At 43.6% G+C, this 26,134-nt stretch overlaps 8 protein-coding genes, 1 long non-coding RNA gene and 3 other non-coding genes across 17 annotated transcripts in view; 6 read left to right on the top strand and 6 right to left on the bottom strand.

The window, feature by feature from the left end:
- Nucleotides 1-286, bottom strand: part of LOC103993645 (uncharacterized) — a 2,270-nt gene extending 1,984 nt beyond the window's left edge. Inside the window, exon 1 of the mRNA XM_009413789.3 lies at nucleotides 77-286. Within this exon, the coding sequence (XP_009412064.2) occupies nucleotides 77-269 (193 nt within the window). The 5' untranslated portion in view covers nucleotides 270-286. The remainder of the gene's footprint in view (nucleotides 1-76) is intronic.
- A 3,908-nt stretch (nucleotides 287-4,194) lies between these two features.
- LOC135644533 (protein ECERIFERUM 26-like) lies at nucleotides 4,195-6,103 on the bottom strand. The gene is made up of 2 exons (XM_065162189.1): nucleotides 5,611-6,103; nucleotides 4,195-5,215 (listed from the first exon to the last, which is right to left on the bottom strand). Exons 1-2 carry the CDS (start codon nucleotides 6,040-6,042, stop codon nucleotides 4,346-4,348), a joined length of 1,302 nt encoding a protein of 433 aa, XP_065018261.1. The 5' UTR covers nucleotides 6,043-6,103; the 3' UTR covers nucleotides 4,195-4,345.
- Nucleotides 6,104-7,959: 1,856 nt separating this feature from the next.
- TRNAA-CGC (transfer RNA alanine (anticodon CGC)) lies at nucleotides 7,960-8,032 on the top strand. Its single transcript has one exon. It is a non-coding gene; the product is annotated as a tRNA-Ala (tRNA).
- Nucleotides 8,033-8,112: 80 nt separating this feature from the next.
- TRNAA-CGC (transfer RNA alanine (anticodon CGC)) lies at nucleotides 8,113-8,185 on the top strand. The gene has a single exon. It is a non-coding gene; the product is annotated as a tRNA-Ala (tRNA).
- Nucleotides 8,186-8,285: 100 nt separating this feature from the next.
- On the top strand, nucleotides 8,286-8,358 carry TRNAA-UGC (transfer RNA alanine (anticodon UGC)). Its single transcript has one exon. It is a non-coding gene; the product is annotated as a tRNA-Ala (tRNA).
- Nucleotides 8,359-8,416: 58 nt separating this feature from the next.
- LOC135644005 (peptidyl-prolyl cis-trans isomerase FKBP13, chloroplastic-like) lies at nucleotides 8,417-10,658 on the top strand. Of its 4 annotated transcripts, none has more exons than XR_010498396.1 (6): nucleotides 8,417-8,870; nucleotides 8,961-9,053; nucleotides 9,130-9,190; nucleotides 9,273-9,341; nucleotides 9,470-9,588; nucleotides 10,474-10,658. XR_010498396.1 is itself a non-coding variant. In XM_065161351.1 (5 exons), the coding sequence occupies exons 1-5, from the start codon at nucleotides 8,481-8,483 to the stop codon at nucleotides 9,532-9,534; spliced, it is 678 nt and encodes a 225-aa protein (XP_065017423.1). In that variant the 5' UTR covers nucleotides 8,418-8,480; the 3' UTR covers nucleotides 9,535-9,744. The 4 variants fall into 4 exon arrangements, 1 of the variants encoding a protein (XP_065017423.1); XR_010498397.1 differs by lacking the exon at nucleotides 10,474-10,658 and adding an exon at nucleotides 10,232-10,256; XR_010498395.1 differs by having other exon boundaries at nucleotides 8,418-8,870; nucleotides 9,470-9,690.
- Nucleotides 9,718-12,857, bottom strand: LOC103993648 (uncharacterized). Its single transcript, XM_009413791.3, has 3 exons — nucleotides 12,575-12,857; nucleotides 11,348-11,641; nucleotides 9,718-9,962 (listed from the first exon to the last, which is right to left on the bottom strand). The coding sequence occupies exons 1-3, from the start codon at nucleotides 12,770-12,772 to the stop codon at nucleotides 9,846-9,848; spliced, it is 609 nt and encodes a 202-aa protein (XP_009412066.1). The 5' UTR covers nucleotides 12,773-12,857; the 3' UTR covers nucleotides 9,718-9,845.
- Nucleotides 12,858-13,301: 444 nt separating this feature from the next.
- Nucleotides 13,302-14,249, bottom strand: LOC103993650 (ethylene-responsive transcription factor 11-like). The gene has a single exon (XM_009413793.3). It carries the CDS (start codon nucleotides 14,132-14,134, stop codon nucleotides 13,583-13,585), a length of 552 nt encoding a protein of 183 aa, XP_009412068.2. The 5' UTR covers nucleotides 14,135-14,249; the 3' UTR covers nucleotides 13,302-13,582.
- A 677-nt stretch (nucleotides 14,250-14,926) lies between these two features.
- LOC135644004 (phosphoglycerate mutase-like protein AT74) lies at nucleotides 14,927-19,163 on the bottom strand. Of its 3 annotated transcripts, XM_065161348.1 has the most exons (7): nucleotides 18,785-19,163; nucleotides 17,613-17,695; nucleotides 17,257-17,435; nucleotides 16,969-17,033; nucleotides 16,633-16,769; nucleotides 15,745-16,425; nucleotides 14,927-15,658 (listed from the first exon to the last, which is right to left on the bottom strand). In XM_065161348.1, exons 6-7 carry the CDS (start codon nucleotides 16,202-16,204, stop codon nucleotides 15,246-15,248), a joined length of 873 nt encoding a protein of 290 aa, XP_065017420.1. In that variant the 5' UTR covers nucleotides 16,205-16,425; nucleotides 16,633-16,769; nucleotides 16,969-17,033; nucleotides 17,257-17,435; nucleotides 17,613-17,695; nucleotides 18,785-19,163; the 3' UTR covers nucleotides 14,927-15,245. The 3 variants fall into 3 exon arrangements, with proteins under 3 accessions (XP_065017420.1, XP_065017421.1, XP_065017422.1); XM_065161349.1 differs by lacking the exons at nucleotides 17,257-17,435; nucleotides 17,613-17,695; XM_065161350.1 differs by lacking the exons at nucleotides 16,969-17,033; nucleotides 17,257-17,435; nucleotides 17,613-17,695.
- On the top strand, nucleotides 16,358-16,712 carry LOC135644008 (uncharacterized). Its single transcript, XR_010498398.1, has 2 exons — nucleotides 16,358-16,482; nucleotides 16,530-16,712. It is a non-coding gene; the product is annotated as an uncharacterized LOC135644008 (long non-coding RNA).
- Nucleotides 19,164-19,313: 150 nt separating the features above from the next.
- LOC135645699 (uncharacterized) lies at nucleotides 19,314-21,191 on the top strand. Its single transcript, XM_065164340.1, has one exon. It carries the CDS (start codon nucleotides 19,314-19,316, stop codon nucleotides 21,189-21,191), a length of 1,878 nt encoding a protein of 625 aa, XP_065020412.1.
- A 4,180-nt stretch (nucleotides 21,192-25,371) lies between these two features.
- Nucleotides 25,372-26,107, bottom strand: LOC135644007 (histone H2AX-like). Its single transcript, XM_065161352.1, has 2 exons — nucleotides 25,839-26,107; nucleotides 25,372-25,763 (listed from the first exon to the last, which is right to left on the bottom strand). Exons 1-2 carry the CDS (start codon nucleotides 26,034-26,036, stop codon nucleotides 25,542-25,544), a joined length of 420 nt encoding a protein of 139 aa, XP_065017424.1. The 5' UTR covers nucleotides 26,037-26,107; the 3' UTR covers nucleotides 25,372-25,541.
- Nucleotides 26,108-26,134: the final 27 nt, after the last annotated feature.

Raw genomic sequence — 26,134 nt, 5'->3', positions numbered from 1 at the left:
CATAATAAACAAGAGCAGGTTCCGGATGGAAGACTAATAATCCGGTAAGCAAGAATAGGGGACCGATGGGACTCACCCATGGCGGCGGATGTTTCGGCCGCGGGTTCATCGGCAGCGACGGGAGCTTTCACAGGAAGCCTGGGGGCAGCGAGGGCGGCATCCTGGGCGGCGAGCTTGGCCGCCTCCTTCTTCTCGTAGAAAGGCTCCGAGATCTCCCTCCTCAACGTCCTCAGCCTCTTCTTCCTCTTCGATCGCAGCGACTTCGCCATTTGCGCTCGGGGGTTGATTAGGGCTTTTCCCTTCGGCGGCACGCGGGGGGGGCCTTTAAACTTGTGCGGGCGTTTATCTCGTGCATCTCACGTGATAAATCACTGGCCGTTCGATGTATATGATCATACCAACCAACGGCAATAAAACATTCGCATAACTAGTTGAAAACAGGTTCGCATAAAAATTATTATTATTATTATTATTATTATTATTATTATTATTATTACATAATACTCAAGTTTTTCCATCAATTAAGTTAGTCTAATGCAAGTGATTTAGTAGAAACTACTATATATATATATATATATATATATATATATATATATATATATATATATATATATATATATGGATCGGTTTAGTCTAATGCAAGTGATTTAGTAGAAATTACAATTTAGAGTTCAATTTACTTTTTAACCATATTTTATCTTAAAAAAGAATTTTAATTGTTTTGTTATGGTCCAATCGACACTAAGAGGGGGGTGAATTAGTGCAGTGGATAAAAATCATGTCAGTTCAAAATTTCTTTTCGATTAAACTTGTTTCGAAAAGAGCTTGACTTCAGAGTTAAATGAACTAGCAATTAACTTAGAAAGTAATGACAGTAATGAAAAGTAGAATGGAAATTAGCACACCAGAATTTATAGTGGTTCAGTCGTCGTGACCAACATTCACTCTACTGATTCCCCTTCCATCAAGGTGATCCGTATCCATTAACGATCTTCTTTCAACGAACGAAGATCAACTACCCTTTTACACCCCTCTTCTTCTTTTCATAGGTTTAGGAGATAATCTTTTACAACCCTCTTTTATAAGGTATTCCTCACACATCTCCCTTAGAATTCTTTTTAAGCTTTACGAGGAGAGAACTCAACTTTCTAATAGGATTTACAACTTTAGAATCACATAATTTAGCTCAACTTTCTTGCTACTCTATATAGGAATAATTGGAGTATTTATAGGCCTCAAATAGCTTCAAAACTTTAAGTCAAAATTCAAATACCCGAGATTTCGAGGTATGGGCGGTATCACTTCTTGTAGCTTGACACTCGACGGTACCACCGCCTAGTCTAGTGGTACCATCGCTTGACACACTGTCACTGGTGGTACCACCACTCAATCTAACGGTACCATTACTTAACAGTCTCGGAGATCGAGTTTTTTTAGTTTTCCAACTCACAGGTGGTTCCACTACGCGGTGCCACCACTTGACCCAACTTTTGGGTCATTGAATGAGTCTCCCAATGAGTTCAAATCAATTATAATTAAGGCCCAATTGGCTAAGTTGGCATGATTAAACCAAAGCTAACTCAATTAGTCCCTCTAAACGACTTCGATCTTAGACAAATGATTTATCATTTTCATTATAATATTCTATAAAAATACTCTAATGATTTATTTGAATTGCAAGAGAATGAAATATTTTTATTACAGAAAGGTTGACACTATAATACTTCATAAAAATACTGTGAAGAAATATTTTTATTAGTGTTTTCGAATGCATGATGCAAATAATTTTGTTGTATAATTATGTATATGAAATATGGTGTAATGAAAATAAATAAATAAATATTAAAATATTACATATATAGTGTTTTTATGTTAATAGTTTATAGTGTTGTAGAAATGTGAATGAAAACACTATAAACATTTTTCAGATTATTTTTTGAGTCCATAATCATTTGGTGAAGGGGGTTAATAAATCTGAGGTAATTTATAATTTAATGTCATTGTTCTATCTTTAATTTTTTTTTAGTGATTTAAAGTATGTCAAAGTTTTGAAAAAATCAGTGAAAGTAGAAACGAATGTTTTAAGAATTCTTCAAGTTTTCACAATGTTATGCTTAGCTTTTTCGATGTTTAGTCAACTTTACATAGATATTATTGGTTTGATTTTAGAGAGATTGCTCTCTTTGTGGATGTCAAAACACTTTGTAAATATGGAATGTAGTGTTTCTAAAAACTCTTTACAGTGTTTTGGAAATATGAACGAAAACACATTGAACACTTCATAAAAATACCTTAACAAAATATTTTAGATTGTGTTTTTCAAATCCATGATCATTTGGGTGAAAGTAGTCAATAAGTCTGAGGTGATTATGATATGTTATTGCTATCTCATCTTTAAACTTTTTTAGTGATTCAAATTGATCAAAGTAGGAACAAATATTTTGAGAATTCTTCGACTTTTTGGATTATCGTGCTAATTTTTTTTCAATATTTAGTCAACTTTACATAAATGTTATGTTATTGGTTTGAATTTATAGTGATTGCCCAAAAAAAAATACTTCATAAAAATATTATAATAAAATAATTTTATCATAGTACAATTATGTATATATAATATGGCGTAATGAATTTAAGAATTACTAACATATTAGATATATATTATTTTTATGTTCTATCTAACGATTTAGAAATACGAAGAAAAACATTATAAACACTTCATAAAAGCATCTTAATAAAATATTTTTAGATTATTTTTTGAATCCATCAATATTTAGTGAAAATAGTTAACAAAGGTGATTTATGATGTGAAATAGTTGTCTCATTTTTTAACTTTTTTAGCCATTCAAATTTGATTAAAGTTTGAAAAAAAAATTAGTGAAAGTATAAATAAATATTTTATTTTATTTTTACTTTTCATATTGTTGTCCTCTGCCTTTTTCATATTTAGTCAACTCTACATAAATGTTATTGCATATGTTGGATATATTGTGTTTTTATGTTCTCATTGCATTGTTTTAGAAATACTAATGAAAACATTGTAAACACTTCATAAAAATATCTTAACAAAATATTTTTAAATTATTTTTTTGAATTCATGATCATTTGATGAAAGAAGTTAATAAGCACTAATACAATACTCCCATCATAATGAATAGAGACAATCATAAGTGTTCTAATTGGTTCTTAGCTGATTATATTATACACTAAAGATGATTATTACAGATATATATAAAAGATTTGGTATTGTCATATATTATAAGAAGGTATGTCTAGCATACGAGATAGAAATGAATAAGGTTCATGGAGATTTTATGGAGTCATATATGGACTTATCCCATTTTTAAGGGAACTTAAGCTTCATAACTATGATACAATAATTTAGTTGTTGATAACATCTCAAGGAAAATTTCGACGAGGTTTTTCGACATTTGCGGTTGTATCAAGGAAATTTCAGGCCTATGTTCGATATAAATGCAACTCAAAGTATTCGGGTGCTTTATTAATTGCTATAGTAGAAGTAGATAGCGAATTATTTTAGTTTAGAGATAAGAGCGGGTTCCATAGAAACTATAATTTAGGGATAAAGGCAACGACAGATGCGAGAGGATGTCGAAGAATCGACAAGATAAAATCAAACAACAAAGATCCGAGAAAGAGAATGCATACGAGCCGACAAAAGGATTCCATCGATGGCTAAGGTGAGCGAATCTTTATAGAGAAAACTGAAAGGAGTACAAGAAAGAAGAGTCAATTGTAATAAATAGAAATCGATTCAGACAACCTATCTAATAACAATTAATGAGGTCGACTGAATCAAACAATAAGGTACCTTTGATCCCTCCAACATAATAACGAGAGTGACAGTATGTTTCGATATATCATTTTTGTAGGGTTGAGAATAATCAGTTGACTGATCGAGAAAAACTCAAAAAATTGATATTTTCTCAAACAATATGCTTCGTGTATATGATAAAAAGGCAAAAAAAGAAGAAGAAAGCAAATTAAATCAAAGATTCTTTCAGCTTTGTTATTATATTTTGGTGGTATTTAGTGAAACAAAATGATTTATTATTTTTGTCGAGCTTCGACTCTTCATGCATTTAATATAAGTGGCGTGTCCAAACAGTCATTTGACGTGTTTGTACTGCTTCATCTCTCTACTCACCATTAATGGTGTGTTGTCACAGAAACGCATGCAAGAAGAACATTTGATCTTGACAGATATCAATAGTCTGCAACATATGATGTGCGAATGAACTTACGACATTAGGACGAACACTTGGTGATGAAATCGAATCCTTTATTCTGAAGGAAGGACACCATGAATGAGAGAGAAGGCATCTCCTCAAGCAATGTCGAATTCCCTCTTGAGCACTTCCTTAAGCTTCATGATTTGGTCCTCCGGAAGGATCAACACCGCCGCTCCTCCTTTGCTTCCGCCACCGGCATCGGCTCCTCGGGGAAACACAAGAACTGCTCCCTCGTCGCCGACCCCATCGATCACGCAGTCAACCTGAACAGGCTTCTCGCCCTTGATGTCCAGCCCACTCAAGTCAACTCCCTCCATATCCACAAAAGTAAGATTTGCACCGTAGACAACGAAGTCCGGCTTGCCGCCATCGCCGCCGATCGATTCTTCCACCAGCTTCGTCTCATCCACTTGCTGCTTCGACACCAGCTGTGCTAGTTCTGCCAGGTCAAGATCGACAGGAGAAGCAGCTGAGGTACTGACTGTGCTTATCATCTGCTCGTTGCTCAGTTGTGCACACCTCTTCGCCCTAGGCTTGTGTCTGCAGATGGTGACCACCCTGGGTTCTCTGCCGCCTCTTCTAACACTTGCCAAGCAGCGCCAGAAGAGAGCCGAGATAATCTCGAAGGCCGGGACGCCGTTCAGCTTCTCGGATTGCAGGCGTTCGAGCCTGCTCTCTGTGATGGTAATGGAGTCCGTAGCCATTTTGCAGGCGTTGGTGACCAGCCAGAAGTCTCCAACCGGTTCGACCTGCTTGACCGAGAGTGGCGTGGCAGATGCAGGTGCTTGTCTCGCAGGCCTTCCCGTAGGAGTCCGGGCACTGTGCGGAAGAAGGGATTTGGGTGGTGGATTACCACCGAGCAATCGTCCCCACAGGTTGATGCAGTTCGTCCCTGTTACTGGGTCTCCAAGCACATGAGACCAGCTGTACCCAATCGCCGTCCCTCCGCACTTGAACTTAGTGAACTGTTCACATGAGAAAACAAGAACACATGAGAAGAAGATGATGAATCGAAGCAGCAGCAGGTAAAGGCCTCAAGTCATAATGGTGCAGAGAAGAGAAGGAAGCACGTCACATGGCATCGTCTCCACTCGAACCTTTCAACTGCGCACATATAATCGAGTCTTAATGTGTCGTTACCGAAGACTTATAAGACGGTTTGTGGCAGATAGTAATCCTTCACCGTCTTCTGCACAGTTGTGGACACATCGGAACGAGTCATCATCTTCGTCTTCCCTTCGACACAAATATGTGAGGTTGACCGACGGGAACGACCATTACAATCCAATAACAGTGCCCATGTAGGACAGATCATGATGCATATCTATGGAATCAACAGATAGGTGAGGGAGAGGATCACCTGAACGTAAACCATGGGGGAGAAGTGCAGCTCCGGGCCGAGGACCTTGTCCGGAACAAGCGGCCTCCACCTGGCCGAGTGCGGCACCCGCAGCCACTCCTCGAGGGTCCGGCAGCACTTGGCCTCCACGATCCTCACCCCGCAGTCGTTGCACTTGATCAGGGGCCGCCCCGCCTCGGTCCGCCGGATTCGACCGGTCACCGGGAAGTACGAGTTCAGCCACGGGAACATCGGCTTCTTAATGTCCACAATGGTGAGCCCGTCGATCGTCTCGTGTTGCTCGAAGTAGTACACCGTCCTCACGTAGTGCAGCTTCATGACGAGGTCCACGTCGGCGAGCTCATGCACCACGGCCTCCCCGGAGACCGACCCGGGGACGACCGTCGACAGCTTGTGACCGTAGACGGCTGCAGCATCGCTGTTGACACCCATGGCAGTGAGCTAGCTAGCTAGAGATCACAAGGTTAGTCTTGTGATGAGACAGTTGGGAGCTAAGGTTGGCGTATATATACGTGGCTCGGAGGTTGAGCTGCAATCATGGCAGCTGGAAGCCATTAATGCGACAGCAGTGATCGACGGGGAAGTCTCGTGCAGACAGGACGAAGGTGGGGGACTCGAGCAGTTGAATACGTCACACCATGAATGCAGACTTAAGTGGACATGATGCTAACTCTTTGGAGCACATCAAGGCGAGACAAGTGGGAAAACATAGGGCTACTTCCATCTTATTCTTTGTACTTAAATTATATTAATATTATAATTTTGTATCTAATTTTTTATATTAATTTTTTTAATATAATTTTATTTATTCTAAATATAAAAAAAATATCATATGATATTATACATCGGATCGGATCGACGTAAAAATGATAGACAAAAAGATAATTTTAATGTTACACTTATTAAAAATAAAAAAATTATTAAAAATATTTTTTTTTGGTTACTTTTATGTTAATTGTGTTATATTTTCTGTCAATATAATTAATTTTCACTTTAAATTTTAATATATATTTTTTGAATATAAAAATTATAATATCAATAAGATAACTATGTGCAACGGATACCTAATTCTTGATTTGATGGCTGTGGCTGAGCGTTTTCGCACACCATTCGGACTCCAATGTTTGATCGATCGTATTCTGGAGATAAAGTGGCATTAGATGCACTTCAAACCTGACTGTGAGAGATTGGTTGTCAGGTTAAAGGATTTAATGGCTTGCTCAAGATCTTGTGGCATGCGTTCTTTGCCGTCATGTGGATTCGCCGAAGTTAGATGGCGTGCTCTATCGCTTTCGTTCCTGTGATCGGGATCACGGTGACACGGCCACGGAGCGAGGGGGAGGAGGAGGGCGGAGGGAGAGAAGCGGCTACGGAATGTGCCAAGGAACGGTGAACATTTACTTCAGCTCGCGGTTGGACATAAAGGCGAGGAGGATGTCGGTGACCAGCGGCGCTGACAGCTGCCTCGGGCCTGCCGCCGCTGGATCTCTGCTCCGGAGGAACAGGACGAGGATGGTGGGTGAGACGCTGTTGTACGGCAGCCTGCGGCAAGAGGAACCATGGGAAAGTGGATGCGCGCGACTTCTCGTGAGATGTACAGGCAACGGTGTGCAGTAACGGCGGTCTGCAGTGGCTGAGAAGGGGACGTAGGCGAAGATGCAGCTGTCATGCATGAATGCGGGCGACCTTTCCATGGGAATGATGAGGAGGTTAAGTGGTGCTCCTCAACGGCCGGAGAGCAATTATGGGCGGTACATGGTTTGACAGGCCCCGAAGTAGGAGGAGAAGGTTGGCAGTGAGCAGTCAATTGTCTCTCCGCTTACCAACAACATGCCATGCTTATGTAGCACCGTCACCGGCCATGGTTTCAAGGATGTGAGCTCGTATGATCACTGTCAAAGACGGCGGGGGTTACTGAGCTGGTGACGTGGGTAGATCGACACCTAATGGGTTATCAATGTAGACACTTAAGGATGTGAGCTCAATAATGCGTGATGGGCGGTTCGACTGCCAACAAATGGAATAATGCACGATAGACAGTTCGAACGCCAACGAATGGAATTTGAAGTGAATCAATGATTTCTGCATCTGTTGTTCATAATTTCATATTCTCTCAGCTACGATTCAATTTCCGATGGTTCTCTGTCACGCTATGAGAGTGTTAGGTATGTTTGTCGGATGAACACTTTGCATCATATTTATTTCAAGCTAATCTAATTTGATTTATGCTCTTAAGACTCAAGCATTTATCGACTTCTCTGTGCCATTTGTTAACTTAAGAAGAATTGGAATATGTTGGGTCTCGATCTCATGATTACAATATTACTTTCTATAAGTTGTATCACGTGAGGGGGTGTAGCTCATATGGTAGAGCGCTCGCTTCGCATGCGAGAGGCACGGGGTTCGATTCCCCGCACCTCCAAATAAGAAGATTTTACTTGGTGTATGCTGAAGTAATTCTTCTTATCTAATATATGATTTGTTCTCTAAAAGAACACGTTAGGGGGTGTAGCTCATATGGTAGAGCGCTCGCTTCGCATGCGAGAGGCACAGGGTTCGATTCCCCGCACCTCCAATTAAAAAGATTTTATTCGGTGTATTATTTTTAGTTGAAGAAATTTTTCTAATATTTGAGTTTTTCTAATATTTGAGTTGTTCTTTAAAAGAACACGTGAGGGGGTGTAGCTCATATGGTAGAGCGCTCGCTTTGCATGCGAGAGGCACGGGGTTCGATTCCCCGCACCTCCAAATAATACCCTTTTTAGGGCATATATTTTATATAAAGTCAGGGATAATTCAATTGATATTTTGTGCTCTGGAACACTTCTTATCCAATCCCTGAGCTCAGAAAGATTTGGATTTGGATTTGGATGGAGTTCTTTGGAGCCATGACCACATCCACCTCCTCCTTCCCTTCTTCATCCCTCCTCAGCTTCCACCGCTCCGGCAGCCCTCTCGCTCACCCCCGCCGCCACCACCTGCGCTTCCCCAGCTGCCGCACCACCGTCCAGCCGGCTCCAACCCTTCCGGCCTCTGAGCCCAATCCCACCAACCCCGGTCTCCACGCCGTTGGTCGGAGGGAGGCCTCTCTCGCTCTCGCCGGCCTCCTCTTCACCCGCCTCCTCGACTCACCAGCCCGCGCGGCCGACGAGCAGCCAGGTTCCCCCGGCTGCGCCCTCACCGTGGCCCCCTCCGGCCTCGCCTTCTGCGACCGCGTCGTGGGCAGCGGGCCCGAGGCCACCCAGGGGCAGTTCATCAAGGTGCTGCTTCCTTTCCTTGTCACACTCGACCCGTTCGTAGAATTGCCTCAATGGAATTGACCGTGTGATTTTGACGGTGGAATCTGCAAGGCGCATTACGTAGGGAGGTTAGAGAACGGGACGGTGTTCGACAGCAGCTACAGCCGCGGGCGACCGCTCACGTTCCGCGTCGGCGTCGGCGAGGTAACTATACCCATCTGTTTCAGCTCCCTCATCCACGAAACAGAGTCATCACCTCGATTTCGATCAATGTTCCCAGGTCATCAAAGGATGGGATCAGGGCATCCTCGGCGCCGAAGGAATCCCGCCAATGCTTGCTGGTACGCAGAATGTGGGAATGAATACATGATCCGGGTTGCGGGATACGTGACTCTACTCTCATCGAGTGTTGCATTCTTTCAGGTGGCAAACGTACACTGAAGCTTCCTCCGGAGCTTGCCTATGGCATCAGAGGTGCAGGCTGCAAAGGAGGTGAGCTTTCTACCAGAATCCTCCACAGATCGAACAGATAAATTAGGCAGCACATCAAATTAGAACAGATAACTTGAACAAATGAATTAAGACATGTATATGCTCAAATGCTGTTTTGTATGGATCAGGTTCTTGTCTCATTCCTCCAAATTCCACCCTTCTCTTCGATGTCGAATTCATCGGCAAGGCATGAGCTCCTGCAGAAAGGAACTAGAATCAGCTCTAGCAGCTTGAGCATACGAAGCAGGCAAGAAGCATCACCTGTACAAGTACCTTTTGTAACAACCATTCTTTCTTGAATGGAGATAGATAAAGAGGGAGAGGATTGGTGCAACGAGTATGTGAACAGGTGGAGAACATCAACACTGTCGTTCAATGAATACAAGTGATATATTTTTTTTAATGATATGCTAGAAACACATGGCACAGGAAACTCTTAGCAGATGCAATAGTGTGTCTATCTGCAGGAAACATTGTTGTATATCCTTTATCTGCTCCACAACATTAGAGCTTAGGAACAGTTGCTGGGATCTTCATGAATCCAACCCCCTGAATGGATATTCGCTTTTGCCGCAGATACACGACCGGCCCACTTATAAGTAACAACCCCCCCATAATCACCTGCAATAAAAGAGAGTTACTGGCTTTGAATCTTCAAAAGCTTGTAAAAATTGCTGCAGAATGAGTTAGATCTCAAACTAACATTTCCTGTTAATAGATAGAACAGTGGTCCACTACAATCATCTTACAACACCTCTTAACATTTCTTACTGAGTCGCATGCTATGTTTCATGCTACTTCACCACCTGTTTGTATTGGTAATCATGAACAGGGCACCTGGTATTTCTAACATCCCTTGAGGTTTTGCGGGAGTCTTTATCTATCGAGAGGTATCTGTCAACAGGGAAGGGAAGGATATGTTGCTTATAAAAATTGCTGCAGAATGAGTTAGATCTCAAACTAACATTTCCTGTTAATAGATAGAACAGTGGTCCACTACAATCATCTTACAACGCCTCTTAACATTTCTTACTGAGTCGCATGCTATGTTTCATGCTACTTCACCACCTGTTTGTAATGGTAATTATGAACAGGGCACCTGGTATTTCTAACATCCCTTGAGGTTTTGCAGGTATCTGTCAACAGGGAAGGGAAGGATATGTTGCTTATACATGCTTCCAGACAAGAAATCCAGATTGAACCTCCTTATGCATATGTTATAAGGCAGTTTGGAACACGAAAACTTGTACGCATTCTTATACATTTTAATTTTGTTAATTACTAGGTAACACAGAACAGCACAAACTTCATTGGTTATCATCCAGTAATTAACTTATGAAGGTTTCCAGACAAAATAATGTTACTAGGTTCACACTTCACAAACCATATAAATCCAATATTCTAAAGAGTTTATGATGCAATGCCTTAAACCATTTCCGCAAACAAGACTTTGCCACCATCTTTTGCATCGTAACAAATGTGTCGAAGCCTCTCGAGTGGACAAGATCATCATCTTTTGCTCAAGACTGCATCTCCCTGAGATTTTTTATTAACCTTCCAATTCTAATTTGAACATGTGAGCAATCTATTGAATATACCACAACGATTTAGACTCATTGCCATTTTAGATGGACACTTTGCATTAGCACATAATACAAAGGTAGCTTTGTCTATCTCCTAGATATGGACTCAGTGGGTCATCTACTTATATCTTCTTTATAATCACCTATCATATCTTCATTATTTTCGATGATACTTTCCATTTTTTCCTCCAAAAAGTATTCAGTTTCTCATGAGGACCACTTATGTAAAGAAAGGTTAGGGCTTTATTTGATTGGATATGCCACTAACCTTGCAAACTAAAAGAGGTTTGAGTGTTAAATGATAAAAACATTTAGCACGTCCATATGAAAGCAAAACCATGAGACTCAAAAAATAGAAAAATAGATTATAGATAAAAAAGGCTAGATCGAAGCTTTGATCCGCAATAAAGTAAAGTTCCATACCTCAAAACCAAAAACAGATAATTTCTCTTCACCGATGACAGGTACACAGCTCCTGTAAGTAATGTAGCTCTGATTCCCAACTTCCCGTTTTACCGAATCATCCAAAAGTTTTCTCACTTTATAGTTGTTGATTGCATCAAACAAATGTTTTTGCACAATGGTTGGATGCTTTGGAAGAGAGGACAGCCTTCTCTTCACTTTATTCTTATTTTCTTCCTTGTCACTGTGTTTGATTTCTGTACACTTCAAAGGCACATGATAGCCAGTTTCACTGCAGAGAAACTTCTCATCATTCTGTAACCAAAAAAATTCAGAGTTTGTATGAGCAAACCAAAGCTGTAAAAAATAAGTAAATAAAATAAAGGAGAACAGTATATCAAATGAGATAAGAAAAATTGTGATACTCAGTAAAATCAAATGTCTTGAGGAAATCTTCATGTGACATATCTCTCTTTCAATTTTGCAGAAATTATTCTTCCTATTTTAACTATCAAAGGTTATGCTTATAGATGTCAAATGAGGATGAAAGTTCTTTCTTTCAAACTGAACTACATACAGATGGATTTCTGACTCATACTGGTCATCAACCAGTAATAACAATAAGACATTCTAATGAAAGGTATAAGTTTACAGCACAATCAAAAGTCAACTACATTTCCATTTACACAGAAAAATCTCCATGACTTGAGATACTAATACAACTACAAAATCCTACAATATCAAATAGTTTTTTGCTTATCAATGTTAAATGATAATATAAAGCTTTTCCCTTTATATATATATATATATATATATAGTTGGAGCAAACAATTCAAGCGCATAGATCTGTTCCTATTCTACTGACAGTAGCTAGTCTTGAGTGCCTTATCTTCATCATCCGGTGATGGCAATTCGGGCATTCTACTGACAGGCATAAGTTTACAATTACAAAACCCTACGAATTTTGTGGCAATTTTTCTTGTCCTTTTGGGTTCTTCCTCTTACCTTGAAGATGTAATCTTCTTCGTCGTTTAGATAAAAAGATCTTTTTTTTTCATCCACTTATTGGACATTTTCGACCGAAGGTTCTTCTCATCGATTATTATGTTATATTACTATATTTGGCTTCAAATGTATAGAAAGAGTTAGCAACTCTTTTTGAATCTCAATTAGGGAGATTCATTTCGTCGATCAAGGACGAGAGAAGATGGAAGGCAAAATGGATTTAGGGGAGAGGAAAAACGGTACCTTTTCCGAGTGCTGGCAGGGGAGGCAAGCCCCGGAGGGAGAGCACTGATAGGAAGCGTTCCCCTTGGCTTCCGTGAAGCCGAGCAGCGACCGACCCCGTTCCCTTTCTTCTTCGTCACGCCCTCCCCCGCCGCCCTCCGCAGGGATGCACCACCAAGACGCCAAGGTAAGCGCCACCACCCACAATCTCAACCCCATCGCCTCGCCCCCCCCCCCTCTCTCTCTCTCTCAGTCTCTCTCTCTCACTCGATCAATCGATCGATCGGGATGGGACGACGCGGGTTTGCAGGGCGAAGTCGGTCATAGGTCGTTGCATCGCCCCCGAACAAGGTGACGTGGTCTCTCACGTGACTCGTCGAATGGGTCCCGCACACCGTTTCTGAGAAACGGTGAAGCCGCGTTGTGTGCCACGCGGTAAAGGTCGGCCCGACTTGCGATCGCACGTCCGTCTTCGTCTTCGAACGCGCACCAATCACGAGGGGACCCACAAAGACTTCAGTTGGTTTGCTCCCCAAGTCATGAATTTGACCGAAGCGAATGGGGCCCACGTAAGACTTCAGTTGTCGCCCATTACAGACGCAATGGAACCGCACCGATCCGATCCGAACCGAAACGAACCGACGCAATCTGTTTCAAACCGTGTTGAACCGAGAAAATTGAGCCAAGCGCCGACCGACGCAACCCAACACCACACACACAATTCATTGGATTTTTCCCGAGCCAAGTCTTTTTGTTTGTTCTCCCTCTTAAGAGAGGGCAAAAATAATCCAAATTAAATGCAGTAAGTCTCTGATTCAGATTTGTTCTTCCTCTCCTTGTCACATGAATTAATGGCCAGAGGAAACCACAATTCATATCAGAAACAGGGGGCATGAACTCTTTCCTGTACAGGAAAGTACACCGAGTTGGATCTCCCTCTCTCTCCCCAGCTCAAAAAAACATAAAGATATGTATATAATATTAGATAATTTTGTTCGTGGGTTCTGTCAAGATCTGAAGGCGTTGGGATCAAGCCACCTCCGGCGGCGGCGGCAGGTTGAGATCCAAATCGAAGGGAAGACGCCTCGCTTGCGCCGCCATCACCGTCGGTGAGACCCTCGTCCCGATTCCCTTGAACCCAGTTAACGCCGCCGCATCCGATCTCGAAGCAGCGCCTAGGAACAAGAACGGACGCGCGTGAAGGAAGGGGAAACGAGCGGCTGCATGGCCGAGCTCGAGTTCCAGTGGAGGGGGCGCGGAAGGGGTGGAGGACTCGACGGTGTTGCCGCTGCCGCTGCTGCTGGGGCTGGATGGGGCGGTTCCGGCTCCAGCGGCGGCGGTGAAGATTGGGAAGTTGGTCTTAGCCTTGGGGCCGCGGAACTGGAGGGCGGCGGTGTCGTAAGCCCGCGCCGCCTCCTCCGCGGTGTCGAAGGTTCCGAGCCAGACGCGGCTCTTCTTGGCGGGGTCGCGGATCTCCGCCGCGTACCGTCCCCACGGCCGCTTCCTCACGCCCCGGAATCGCATCTCCTTCGTTTCCCCGCCTCCCTCGCCCCCTTCGCTGTTCTTCGCCCTCGGAGACATATCAACAGGCCCACGCTTCTTCTCTTCTTCTTCTAAATAGAGAGAGAAAGGGGCGTCTTGAGGTGGAAGGAGATGCGAGCGTTGCGGTCATTATATATAGAAAGGAGAGAGAGAGAGAGATAGCGTGACGTGGAGCGGCGAAATGGGGTTTGACCGACGGGAGCCGCCGCCCTCCCGTGGCTATATGGATGCGCGAAACCACGGCACAAGACGACAGCACGTTGGAAATGGGGGAACGCCCATCATAAAGCAAACACTGACGGCTTAGATCGTCTGGGTTTGTGGAGGTGCAAACAACGTGTCGATTCGGAGGAGTGTTGCTATCCGACACGTGTTTGTCGAGAGGTGGGTGGCCTCAGCGCTCGTGGGCGGCGCTGTCTCCGTCCCGGCGTCGTCGTGGATTTCGACGGAGGGATAACGACCGTTACGGCCTGTGCCGCCTCCGTAGGGCAACAAAGAGGAGGGACGTATGTGACGGCGAGACAACGGGCAACGAGTCCTCGGGGGATGTACCCGGGCGGGGCGGCTGCCTCCGCGAAGCATCGGGGACAAAGCGACAGGAAGTGAGGCGTTCGTGTAGGAGGGGGGATGCGTCTGAGCCACTTGTCTTCAAGCGCGTGCGCAGGAGGACGGTATCGTCTGCGGTCTTCTTGGAAGCGCGTTATCTGTACGGATCTGAATCCAACGGACGTCGTAGATGTTGCGGTCCCGCTCACCTGACGTCAGACAGGATCACCGCAATTATCACATCACTCGAGCATGAATCGATCCGGTCATCTGACTCATTCCGTGTTGAAGAAAACGATCCGATGAATTGAACCGACCAAAAGTCTTATTTTCTATCTCTCTAATTCGCAATCGATCTGACACGTGTCGGTAGGGACGCGCCACTGTCTCCCTCATTGCGGTACATCCCCCCGGGGATGTACCAAAGCATCAAAGGGGGAGCGGCGGGATGTAACGGCGCCAGAGGACATAAGGGGAAGTCGTCTGCGCCACTTTTTCTCCAAGAGCGTGCCCGAGGAGGACGGGTAATTCTCTATGGACTCGGAAACGCCAAGGCCTCCACAGGCAACCCTCCATCGATTCTGAAACGCCAACTCCACATGCATCACGCGCTCCGGCGCTCGTCCGACGATTCGTCGTCCTCCGAGGAGTCCTTGAGGTGCTGGAAGAAGTTGTCCAGGTGCCAGGGGCAGCTGTCGTACCAGCGGCCGCGCACGGCCGTGGCCCGCCATTGCTGATCCGCGATCATCTCCGGCGACAGCCCCCACCGCTGCAGCTCTTCCGGCTGGTGGTGGATGGCGAGGCTGTAGTCGCCGCCCGGGCCCAGCTGCATCACTCTGATCTCGCAGTTGCCGGGGTTGTTCAGCCGCTCGAACTCGTCCACCGTCCACTTGAACCACTTCATCAGGAACACCCTCGAGGTCAGGCCGTGCGACACGATCACCAGATTCACGTTGGCGTTGTCCTCCTGCTCCAGCCGCCGCATGTCGATGTCTCTCCACAGCGACTCCATGAAACCTGCATTCCGACCCACCGCATGCGAGTTGAGAGACCTGCAGAAGGGAGGAGGAAAGAGGGTGGGGGGGTGGGCGAAGTTTCCGTACTTGTGACCCGGTCAAAGACATCCGCGGCGGACTCGCCCTCCGGGAAGCGGAAGAAGAAGCGACCGAAGCGCTCCCGCGTCTCCTTGATGGCCTTCATCCTCTCCTCCACCTGGAAGTTCCCGAAGTCCTGCTCCCGGATTCGGCACTCCTCCCTCACCCCGATGATCCTCTTCCGGGGGAACGCCCGACCCATCTCCCGCAGCGTCGACCGCGTGCGCTCGTAGGGCGACACGTAGAAGTACACCTTCCACGCTGCCGCCCGCCCGCCCTCCGACACCACCTGGCAGATCCGCTCCCCTGCATCGCGGGCCTGCTCGACGCCCAGCACCGTGAGCGGAATCCGGTAGTCTGGCGTCGTGGTGTAAGCCGCCATGTCCAGGTTCCCCTGGCTCTCCCCATGCCTCACCAGTATGATCCTCTTGGGGAGGCTCCTGTGGCTACTCTTCTGACTCTTCTCCATCTGCTCTCCCTTCCTCCTCCTGAACCCAGCATATGCTATGGCTTCATAGCTTCTTGTTGCGGTCTTGACCAATCCATCGAACGAACTCTGAGCTGTATCCCCTGGCGTGCGTTGACAAAGACAACGAACAAAACGAGCTTTCACATTGAACAGGATGAGGAACCTGAAAGATAGGTCACGGAAATCGCCGCCGCCAGGTTCCAACGAGAATCCAACGAGCTCTGCATCAAAACAACCAACTTCAACAGCACAAAGAGCAATGCATGAACAACACAAAGGTCATCTGGAGCTTGCAAACAGTATAGGAAGCAGAAAATTAAAATAGTTCATCCCGGAAATATCTGATTGAACAATGGTCATAACACGAAACTAGAATATTAAATCAAGCAGGAAAGTGGCAAAGATGAAGGTCGCATCAGAAACCGTACCAAGCTGTTCACAGTGGCTGTGATGGATGGCTACTTGCCATCAAAAGCTTTGCTAATAACAATTACTGCAATGGATGACTCCTCTTTTGCTTCAATGCATCACATTGTTCATTCGAACATTTCAAGCGATCAGAAGACTGCATTAAGGGGAAAATTCTTTATTTAGTCAATGCTCTAGAGTAACCCATCACAGCAATTAACATAGAATTAATGCTCCAATCTAGAAGAAATAATCTAAAAATCATTCCTAGGGATTCAATGCAACACGCAAATACATATACTTCAATTGTTTTCCAGCCAAAAGATTTCATTGTGGTCCTGAGGGCTTTGACTCACCCATTAGGGGATCTATCCACTGTTTAAAGGCAAAATACTCCCCTTTTCGAAGAGGCCACAAACACCTGAAGACCATTCATATTACAGAACATTTTAGTAAAACAACTTATCTATATCTCATTTAACTTCTATTATCTGACAATTTCTGAAGCTAAACAAACATTCCATTGTTGACAAATCATGAAATCTGTGATGCAGTGACTGTTTATCCAACAACAAGCCTCTGACCACTGATAGCTGTGCAAAAAGTTATAATAAAGAATTGAAGATTCTACATCTAAAGCTTACTGCTTCAGAAAATCTTGTGCATGCAAATTGCAACATTGAATTCTCCAATAATACTGTAATTTTGTACTTTGCCCTTCTATGTCACATCAATCACTGGACCTCTATCCCAGGTTCACCGATATGCAACAACAATTAGATCTCTGTCCAGAAGTTTGTGGACTAACAGTGCACATCAATTACTGGTGACAATAGACAAAGAATTGAGTAAAATCAGCTATTAAAGCCATTCATTATTGCTTGCCAAATTTCTGTAGGAAAAGAAGACGCTCACGCTGGCTATTATCGAGCTTTCACAAGCATTTTTCTTAATTAGAAGTAAGATCAGGTACTTATAAAAGATATCAAGATGATCATACCTCTTGATGATGACAAAAAAAAAGGGCCTTTGGCTGCATTAAGACATTGGGGAAAGGGATCATTCCAATCAACTAATCAGAAACTGCACTATAAACATCCAACTTTAGCATGATATTAAAATATTATGATTCAATGAACTAGAGCCTAAAATCAAGGACAAGAATGTTTGATCTTATGCTGGAACTCAATTCCACTAATGTGCCAACCAATTTTGATATTGGGTGAATAGAGAGAACTAGTTAAAATTCAGTCAATTAGTCATGATTTTACCACAGCATAGTTTCTACTAATTGTCAAAAAGCATGTTTGATATTGAACATACATCAGAAGCATTATTTTGGTGTCTGGTCAAATGGTCTTTTCATAAATCTTGATAATATCAAACATAGGTAACAAAGTCGTAAATCAGCTTGAGCATCAACTATAACCCAAACATTATCATTTAGTCATGAGCTTGGAAAGCAGAGAGTTCCAATTATGGCAGTCAGGCACAAATGTAAAACGTCTAACCCCAATTATGGATTCTTATCATGAAAAGAGTTTCAAAGGCTACCAACGGATTCTAAGCTTAAGCATGTCCTAAGTCGACAAACACCGGATTGGGATATCTTCGAGCGGATATCCCCATGGTTAAAACGAAGTGTGAACAGTCAATAGATCAAGAGTTCAAGTTCTACGAGAGCGTCATGTACCCATGGATGTCATATCCTTGATTGAAAACAAGCTTGCATAATCTTTCTAAGCAATAGACACAGTTCGAAGAGCGGCAACATCCATAGAGATCAGAGAAAACTTATAATAAAAAACAAAGATTGCCGCTGAATGATAAAGATTTACTTTGGATAATCCAAAATGAGCAAGGACCTGCAGAAATGGTTGATTCTCGAGAGGAATTCGCCTTAAGATGCTAAGATGCCCAAATGACGATATCATGCGGTAGGGCTAACCGTAAGTTTTGCACAATATCCGGAAATAGTACGAGTAGCATTCATCAACAAGCTTCAAATGGATCACCAATCAACAACAACGAGGCAACCACAAACAAGAAGGAAGGAGAATGAAGTCGTCAAAGCGTCGATGGAATCTTTTCATCCGAGAACAAAGAAAAAAGCAACATCGGAAGATCAACAAAAGAGCGTCGACTGCGGGTAGGAGGAGGAGGACGACTAACAGATTCAAGAGTTGCGCCTTCGCGTCCAAGCCTTTCGCTCCTCGCGATCTGTCGCAACTATCGATTGGAAGGTGGAGCGGGGATGCGCGGCGGGAGGTCTCCTCCAACCCCTTGGCGTAGGTCGACCGGCACAGCCTGACCCCTTAAATTGGTAATTGGAAGGATGTGCAAGAAAAGCCCAACTGAATCCCAACCGTCCACTTCCACCTAGTGTTGATATTTCAAAAACCCGCCCCTTGTCGTCCCCTCACCCGGACGAGGACAGATCAGCTCATCTCTCAATGCAGGCGACAGGAAATTTCTCGTATCCTGAATTTACGTTGTGGAGGGACCCATCTGAATCTTCGGGATGACCATGGAACCCTGATATGGATCCCACAGCTGAGCCTCTCGCCCTTCCTCTCTGCGAGTTCCGACGCTTCGTTGCGCGCTCGCCCGCCCGCCTATAAGTAGCTCTTCTTGCTCCCGCTAACCCTATCCCCCCCCTCCATCCCCCGAAGCTGCTTCAAGAATCCTGCCCCCAGTTCCGATGGACAAGAAGGCCTCCCCCGTCGCTGCCGTGCCCCCCCCGTCTCCCGTTGGGGAGTCTCTGGGCAAGGTGGATAGCCTCAAGACCCTGAACGAGCTCCTCTTCATGGAGACGGAGGAGCTGCGGCAGAAAATACGCGACCTCCGGTCTCACCTCGACCACCTCTCCCTCGATCATTCCCTCTCCTCCGACCTCGAGAACGACATCACCCGCCTCGTACTTGCCTCCCGCCTCGCCGAGTTCGCCGAGGAGATGACGGCTGCGGAGGAGCGGACCACGCCGGTGGAGGCCGACCTCGTGATGGCGGGCTTGCATCTGGAGTCGGCGGACGCGGACAAGGATGCGATCGAGAAGACTTTGGATGCAGCGATCTCGGATAAGGATGCCATCCTAGAGGATACTGGCGACAAGAATCACCATGCCGAGCTACAAGTGGCTGTCCTTCTTGAGGAGATGGAGAGCTTAGAGGTGGCTCTTAAACAGAATTTGTCATCTATCGGAACCCTGGAAGTCGAAAAGGCGACCATGGGGGAGAAGATAAAATATATGGAGGAAGTTCTCAGAACCACTGATGACCAACTGCTGTCGATTGCGAGAGAGAAGGGAGAGATCGAGAAAGATCTGGAACTTGCAATCATGGAAAGGAACGCTTGCAGAAGAGATCTAAATGCGATGTCGATGGTGCTTGAAAAGACGAAGGAGGAGTTCGCTGGTTATCAGGCAGCAAATAATGCTCTCGATCAGGGGATCGTTAAGTTGGAGCGCCAGTTCGAGGAAGAACACGCGACGGTCATCAAGGATGTAAACCGATGGATGGGAAAGGTTGGCGGCACCGAGCGGAGGAAGGAAGAGCTCGAACAACAGATTAGTATTCTTCAAACCAAGATCACTGATCTGCAGGGAAAGGTCTCAAAGAGTGAAGCCATTCGGCAGGAAAAGATAGCTTTAGAAGAGAAGTTGGGCTCGGTAGAGGAAGCTCTCAAGAGCGCGAACGAGCGTTTCGATCTCGTCGCAGCAGAGAAGGATGGTCTCAAGAAGGCTTTGGAACAGGCAACCCTGGAGAGAGAGTCGACCCAGAGGAAGCTCACTGATGAGGCGAACAAGTGTAAGGCTACGATTGCACAGGTGACTGAGGAGCTAAAGATGAAGCTCGGCTTGAAAGCGGTCGACGAATCGAAAGCCAAGCAGGAAGGCGAAATCGCCACTTTGCAGGGACAGGTTGCAGATCTCTCGTCTACTCTGTCTGCGCTTGTAGATTTGAGCGGAGACATCACTGGGAGAAAAGCCCAGCGGCATGCTGAGAAAGAAGCTGTCTTGAGAGACCTTGATCTTGAGAAGGCCAAGGTCCGCCGGCTGAGATTGCAGTTGGAGAAGCTGAAGAAGGGCAGGGATGATGCGGCCAACGTGCTCCGGAAAATGGTGGTGGTAATTGAAGGACTCATAGCGGAGAACAGGATCATCGAGACAGCTATTGATTCACGGAGACCGGAGAAAGATTCCCTGGAGGAGAAACTGAGGACCGCCCAACAAGTATCCAAGAAAATGGAGGGGAAGGCCAGAGCTTTGTCCTTGCTAAGGAGTACCTCAGAGCTCATCACTGGGTTGGTGACGGAAGGCAACGAGGACGGCGTTGGACGAGGAATCGACATCGAGCAGGATGCGGATGAGAGCATGGAGCATATGGGAGGAGAGCTGGAAGCCATGAAGACGGCTTTGAAGAGCAAGCTGGCGAAGGTCGAGGGAATGGACCAGGCGCTCAACCTCTTTGGCGGCGCCGTGGAGGAGGGCAAGAAGAATGGCGGAGAGTGGAGGTGGCTCTGCCCAACCGCGGCAACTTTGCTTGCTGCCATTTCTTTAGCCTATGCGGCCAAGCATTAGCTTCAAGTGCTAGTCTCTCTTTGGTAGCCAAGGAAGAAGCCTTTTTCCTATAGTTTGACGTAATATGAATAAAAGGTGGAATCCAACATATGCTTGTGGCATAGTGTCTCTGGTTGCAATGCAAAAGCAGTGAACTGAAGGGGTGGTTGCATGTAATATACCTTTGTTCTGCAAATAGTCACATCCACTTGTGGCTTACAGATTGCTGTCCATAAATATGCTCTTCAGACAAAATGTCTCCTCTTTAACCTGGCAACAAGGCAGTCCCAGGAAGAAGAAGAAGAAGCATTAGGTAATAATTGCAGTTCCAAGGTGGAAAATGTAGATTGACACACCAAAAACAGGAATGGCAGGACCATTCATGGGTGCTTCAATATTCCATTCATCCATAAATCCCAGTCCATCAGTTTCTGGAGTTTGAGCTGCATGTAAACCAATGAACATAAGCCTCACCAACTATCTCACCTTATTTAATGCACTTAAACCACCAATAAAAGCTAAGCTTAAAATGAAACATACATTTCAGGAAATATCTATAGTGCCTCTGAGAACCCAGTTTATACATAGGCTGGAATATTGAATCAATAAATAGTATATAAAAAAAGAGAGATCTAATGATATTGATGTCATTCCTGTAACCTTTAGACTTGGAACAGGAAAATTCCCAGATGCATCAACAATCTTGATGTCATTCGTGCATCATTCCTTGATTGGGCCTTAATTTTTACAGGAAGTTCAATGATCATACCATAAAATTCACAACTATGATAACCATATGGCAAAAAAAACCATATAGCACAATGCATGCTAGAATCATGGGAGCACAAAAATGCACACATCCTTTCATCATTTGTAGCTGATGCAGAACTAGAGATATATCACATATACAAAATGGCATAGCTTTTTGAGGTGCAAGCCAAACATATAAAACATATATAATTTCCGATGCAAACATTAGACTGAATAAGTGCCAAACTAAAGTTCCACTCCATTAGACTGATAAATGTCCGTGGATAAAGACCAACTTTGCAGGTCTTATTATTATATTACCTGGAGCCACATTTTGATCGTCAAACAGGAAGAGCACTGGTGTCGGTAATGTTGTTGGAGGGTGAGCTGTCGTCAGCGGCAGTGCCAAAATGGAATGAGATGTTTCTATCTTGATAATTCATCACATTTCCCTTTCTACAAAGGTGGAAGGAGTCTTCAAAAAGGGACAGAAGAATGAACTGCAAAAGTGCTCAAATGAACACCATGGTCAGGGAAAAAACAAACTTAACAAGAAGCTAGCAATCAAACAGTTTAAACATATGGTACACCTTTATTTAGCAACTGTTGAAATTTCTGTCAAGATACTAAAAGGTGATGGCCATAATGTGTTATAGATGTAAATATCTGACCAATATATCAATCACATAATAAATAAAAGAAAGCATAAATGAGATTTAAGTTAGGCATCATGATTATCTCCAATCTTTCAGAAACATTTAAAAGAAGTATTGCTGCCTGCTAAGGTAGTAAATATTGATTAACTCACTAAGTCTAATGATCAGAGAAGAATACCTGTGCTGGAGAAAGCAAAGTGCAAACCATGCAGAAACACCACCTGAGATTGCAGCAAGCTGAGGATTTCTCTCCATTGAACCCAATCATATATCTACCAGTGACAAAAAGGAAGCGTCACTTTCCTTGAGTTTCAGTTCATCCAAGCTGTGGCCTTTGTGGCACCTGCATCACAAATTCCACACAGTTCTTCGATAAACATATATTTACTGCCTTATCAAATTAACCAACAGGTAAACAAACCACAAGATGCTTACAGATATAGGCAACCATTTGAAAACTTAACTTCAATAAATCTCATTTAATGTACAAGGAAAATGTAAACAATCTGTAGCCTCATTTTACTTAATGTGGCCTCCAATAATTCAGTGTAACAGAGAAGCTACCTACTAATGGCCAACATTTAAACCCTATTGACCAATATAACTCTAATCCTTCTATCAATAGCATGTAACATCATTTGTATTATTTGATTGCACCAGATCTCTACAAAAGAAGTGCTCTTTTAAGAATTATTTTGAATAACTTTCCTTCTCAAATACAATTTAATAAGCTATACACCATACATTATCCCTTTGCAAAGACATAAATTAAAATTTATCTTGATACCTCATTCATGGACCTACACTTGCATCCAACATCCCAAAGAAGTTACTCAACCAGGCCAAGACTTCTAAAAATATCAGTATAACCAGCTTTGTCATTATGACATCGCTATAGATTCTGACTTTCTTCAGAGAACTAATTTGACTTCAACCGATTGTTAGAGAAATTTTTTTTGAAAAGGCACAAATAAATAATGAGATCAGGAAATATAACAAATGGCTAGATTATTGCCATAACCATCACTGGCACTCATTGGCATAGTTATATGATAATTGAAATCAAAACTACCAAAAAGTGAAAATTGGTCCCCTGGCCAGTCCAGCTTAAGTGTTGGATTGAAAATTATCAAAAGGCAGAACAAATCTGGTCCATGCAACTGGTTTTACATGAATCAGAAGAACCAACCAATCCAATTCAAATCAGGTAGGTGTTCAAATGCATAAAATGGATTGTTGAAAATACACAAGTCAAGAATCACAGCATCAGCTATACCATGTCAGCAAGAGATTTCTATAACCTTCCAAAAGCATATGGTGGCATCCAAACTCCCAAACACATCACTACGTATGAGTAAAGTCATTTAAAGAGCCATACCTTCATCTACAAAGCTACAATTCATTGGTTGCCCATAACCTCTGGCTGTGAAATTATATAATGCAATAGATATACCATATATATGAAGTCCAAAATTTGAGGATTCGATCCAATCAATTCATTATGGGCTAGCTTGAATTCTTTAGCTGCCAAAGAATGATCTAACTATGACATACTACTAACCGATGTATCATCAATGAACACAAAGCACTTAAAGTGGTTTGAAATTGGTGAATCAATCAAAATGATCAACACCAGATAATCTTCTTCCTACATGACCTAATTTTCATGTTATCTCAAAAAATCATATAGTGTCTAGTTGCCAATCCCTGATTGACTATGAACAAAATATATTTGGCCAAATGAACATTAGCTGCAACACAGATGAAGACCAACATCAAACATAATGTCAGGTGCTTCATAAAATGCATCATGCTCATTTCTTTTCCCCTAAAAGAGCAAATCACTGGTGCCTTCTGATTAACAATTATCATAATAAAAGCAGATAGCAACCAAAATCATGACAAAGGTTTCTCTTCCTCTTAATTCCTGTAGCAGTGAACACTAAAAGAAGAACCAATTATTCAGGACAGAAAAAGCCAAAAAAACAAAAAACAAAGCTCTCATTCTCATCACCTAATTGAGTGATCATTGGAATAAGATAAATTAGCTCCTACAAACTTAACAAACAGAGACCAATTCATTAAGGAAAGAACAAAAAAAAAAAGAATATGCATGATACAATAACAGATGTTGCACAATTTTCTGTGAGAGCATCAAAAAATCACAAAACATCAAGACTAGTAACTTGTATTGCCACTCCAGATCACTGAAGAACATCCTGTGTGCATCATACTTGACAATAGATAGTTCTCTCCTCTGTTTATCCTTAGCTCCTCAACTCCTCGTCTTAGGAGCTCACACCACAAGATTCCAGAATAAACAGAATTTACAGCCAGCTAAAAAGACTTTACAGCTCTGATAGTTAGCAACCTCAAATTGACAAAAACAATAGGACCAAGATAAGCAAATGTCAAACTCAACTTCCTTTGCACTGGGGAAGAAATCAAGAGGCAGAAGCAACTTATATAGCAAAAAGAGTGAAGGGGAAAAAAATGTGTTCTTGTTGATCACATTCCTAAAATGTGAAAAAGTAGATCAAAAGGTCAACCACACTGAAAGATTCTCCAGAAAGATATACAAATCTAGAGCACCATCACAAATACCAAGAATCAATACAAGTGTACCATCACGACACTGTAAAGATATCCAAATCAAAAGAGGATTCTTTTTCCTCTTGACAGGCTTTATAAATGAGAAGAATGCAGTTAAACAAGCCACTGATTCAATCGAACAATACAATTCAACTGAATGTAACCAAAAAGTAATTGATTTCAGGTGCAAATGGAAAATTAGATTGAGAACCAGAAAAGGATTATAACCTCATAAAAATAATCAATTTTCAATTATCCTCTCATCCTATTCTATGATAAGGATATTCAACAACTTGCCAAAACGTTTTATTACATTATCAGGCTCACTCCATTCATCATATTCCATCATACCAAAAGATTATATCTTTATAATCTAGAACTCCTGTGACGCAGATCCAATATCCCCTTTCCCCTTTCCCGCCTTACTAGGCAATAAGGTCTGATGGATATTGGGCAAAACACCACCACTGGCGATCGTAACAGCTCCCAAAAGCTTACTCAACTCCTCGTCATTCCTGACAGCGAGCTGTATATGCCTTGGAACGATTCTATTCTTCTTATTATCCCTCGCAGCGTTTCCGGCCAATTCCAGGACCTGAAAAGAATCAAACCCTAATCAAATCAAACCGCCAGTCAAAACCACGGCCAATTCCAGGACCGGTTAACCGACCTCGGCAGCAAGGTATTCGAGGACGGCGGCGAGGTAGACCGGGGCACCTGCGCCGACACGCTCGGCATATTTCCCGGCCTTGAGGAACCGAGCGATGCGGCCGACGGGGAACTGGAGGCCGGCCTTATGCGAACGGGAGACAGATTTCGACGACTTGGCCTTGCCTCGGCCGCCCTTTGCCGACGTTGTGGAACTCATCTCTGTTATATCTTGCTCGCGAAGAAACCCTAACGAAGAGGAACGAGGAGGAGGGCGAAGGCTTCAGTTTTGCGGATCGCCTTCGTCGCCGCCTGTAT

This window comes from Musa acuminata, chromosome BXJ3-8, assembly GCF_036884655.1.
Source record: "Musa acuminata AAA Group cultivar baxijiao chromosome BXJ3-8, Cavendish_Baxijiao_AAA, whole genome shotgun sequence".
NCBI classification, from domain to species: Eukaryota; Viridiplantae; Streptophyta; class Magnoliopsida; order Zingiberales; family Musaceae; genus Musa; species Musa acuminata.
Note: the sequence above shows the minus strand (reverse complement) of the source record. Positions and strands in the feature narration are given on the sequence as shown.

What these genes read in the sequence shown, in the direction of transcription:
- LOC135644533 (XM_065162189.1), bottom strand. Translation starts at nt 6,042, where the DNA reads ATGGGTGTCAACAGCGATGCTGCAGCCGTCTACGGTCACAAGCTGTCG. An exon ending in CCCCCATGGTTTACGTTCAG is followed by an intron (nt 5,216 to 5,610) that starts GTGATCCTCTCC and finishes TCATGTGAACAG; the next exon opens with TTCACTAAGTTCAAGTGCGG.
- LOC135644005 (XM_065161351.1), top strand. Translation starts at nt 8,481, where the DNA reads ATGGAGTTCTTTGGAGCCATGACCACATCCACCTCCTCCTTCCCTTCT. An exon ending in CCCAGGGGCAGTTCATCAAG is followed by an intron (nt 8,871 to 8,960) that starts GTGCTGCTTCCT and finishes GGAATCTGCAAG; the next exon opens with GCGCATTACGTAGGGAGGTT. An exon ending in AATCCCGCCAATGCTTGCTG is followed by an intron (nt 9,191 to 9,272) that starts GTACGCAGAATG and finishes GCATTCTTTCAG; the next exon opens with GTGGCAAACGTACACTGAAG.
- LOC103993648 (XM_009413791.3), bottom strand. Translation starts at nt 12,772, where the DNA reads ATGGGGTTGAGATTGTGGGTGGTGGCGCTTACCTTGGCGTCTTGGTGG. An exon ending in CCTGCCAGCACTCGGAAAAG is followed by an intron (nt 11,642 to 12,574) that starts GTACCGTTTTTC and finishes TTTTGGTTACAG; the next exon opens with AATGATGAGAAGTTTCTCTG. An exon ending in TATCTGTTTTTGGTTTTGAG is followed by an intron (nt 9,963 to 11,347) that starts GTATGGAACTTT and finishes CTTTTATTGCAG; the next exon opens with GTGATTATGGGGGGGTTGTT.
- LOC135644007 (XM_065161352.1), bottom strand. Translation starts at nt 26,036, where the DNA reads ATGAGTTCCACAACGTCGGCAAAGGGCGGCCGAGGCAAGGCCAAGTCG. An exon ending in TCGAATACCTTGCTGCCGAG is followed by an intron (nt 25,764 to 25,838) that starts GTCGGTTAACCG and finishes GATTCTTTTCAG; the next exon opens with GTCCTGGAATTGGCCGGAAA.
- LOC103993650 (XM_009413793.3), bottom strand. Translation starts at nt 14,134, where the DNA reads ATGTCTCCGAGGGCGAAGAACAGCGAAGGGGGCGAGGGAGGCGGGGAA.
- LOC135644004 (XM_065161348.1), bottom strand. Translation starts at nt 16,204, where the DNA reads ATGGAGAAGAGTCAGAAGAGTAGCCACAGGAGCCTCCCCAAGAGGATC. An exon ending in TGTCTTTGACCGGGTCACAA is followed by an intron (nt 15,659 to 15,744) that starts GTACGGAAACTT and finishes GTCGGAATGCAG; the next exon opens with GTTTCATGGAGTCGCTGTGG.
- LOC135645699 (XM_065164340.1), top strand. Translation starts at nt 19,314, where the DNA reads ATGGACAAGAAGGCCTCCCCCGTCGCTGCCGTGCCCCCCCCGTCTCCC.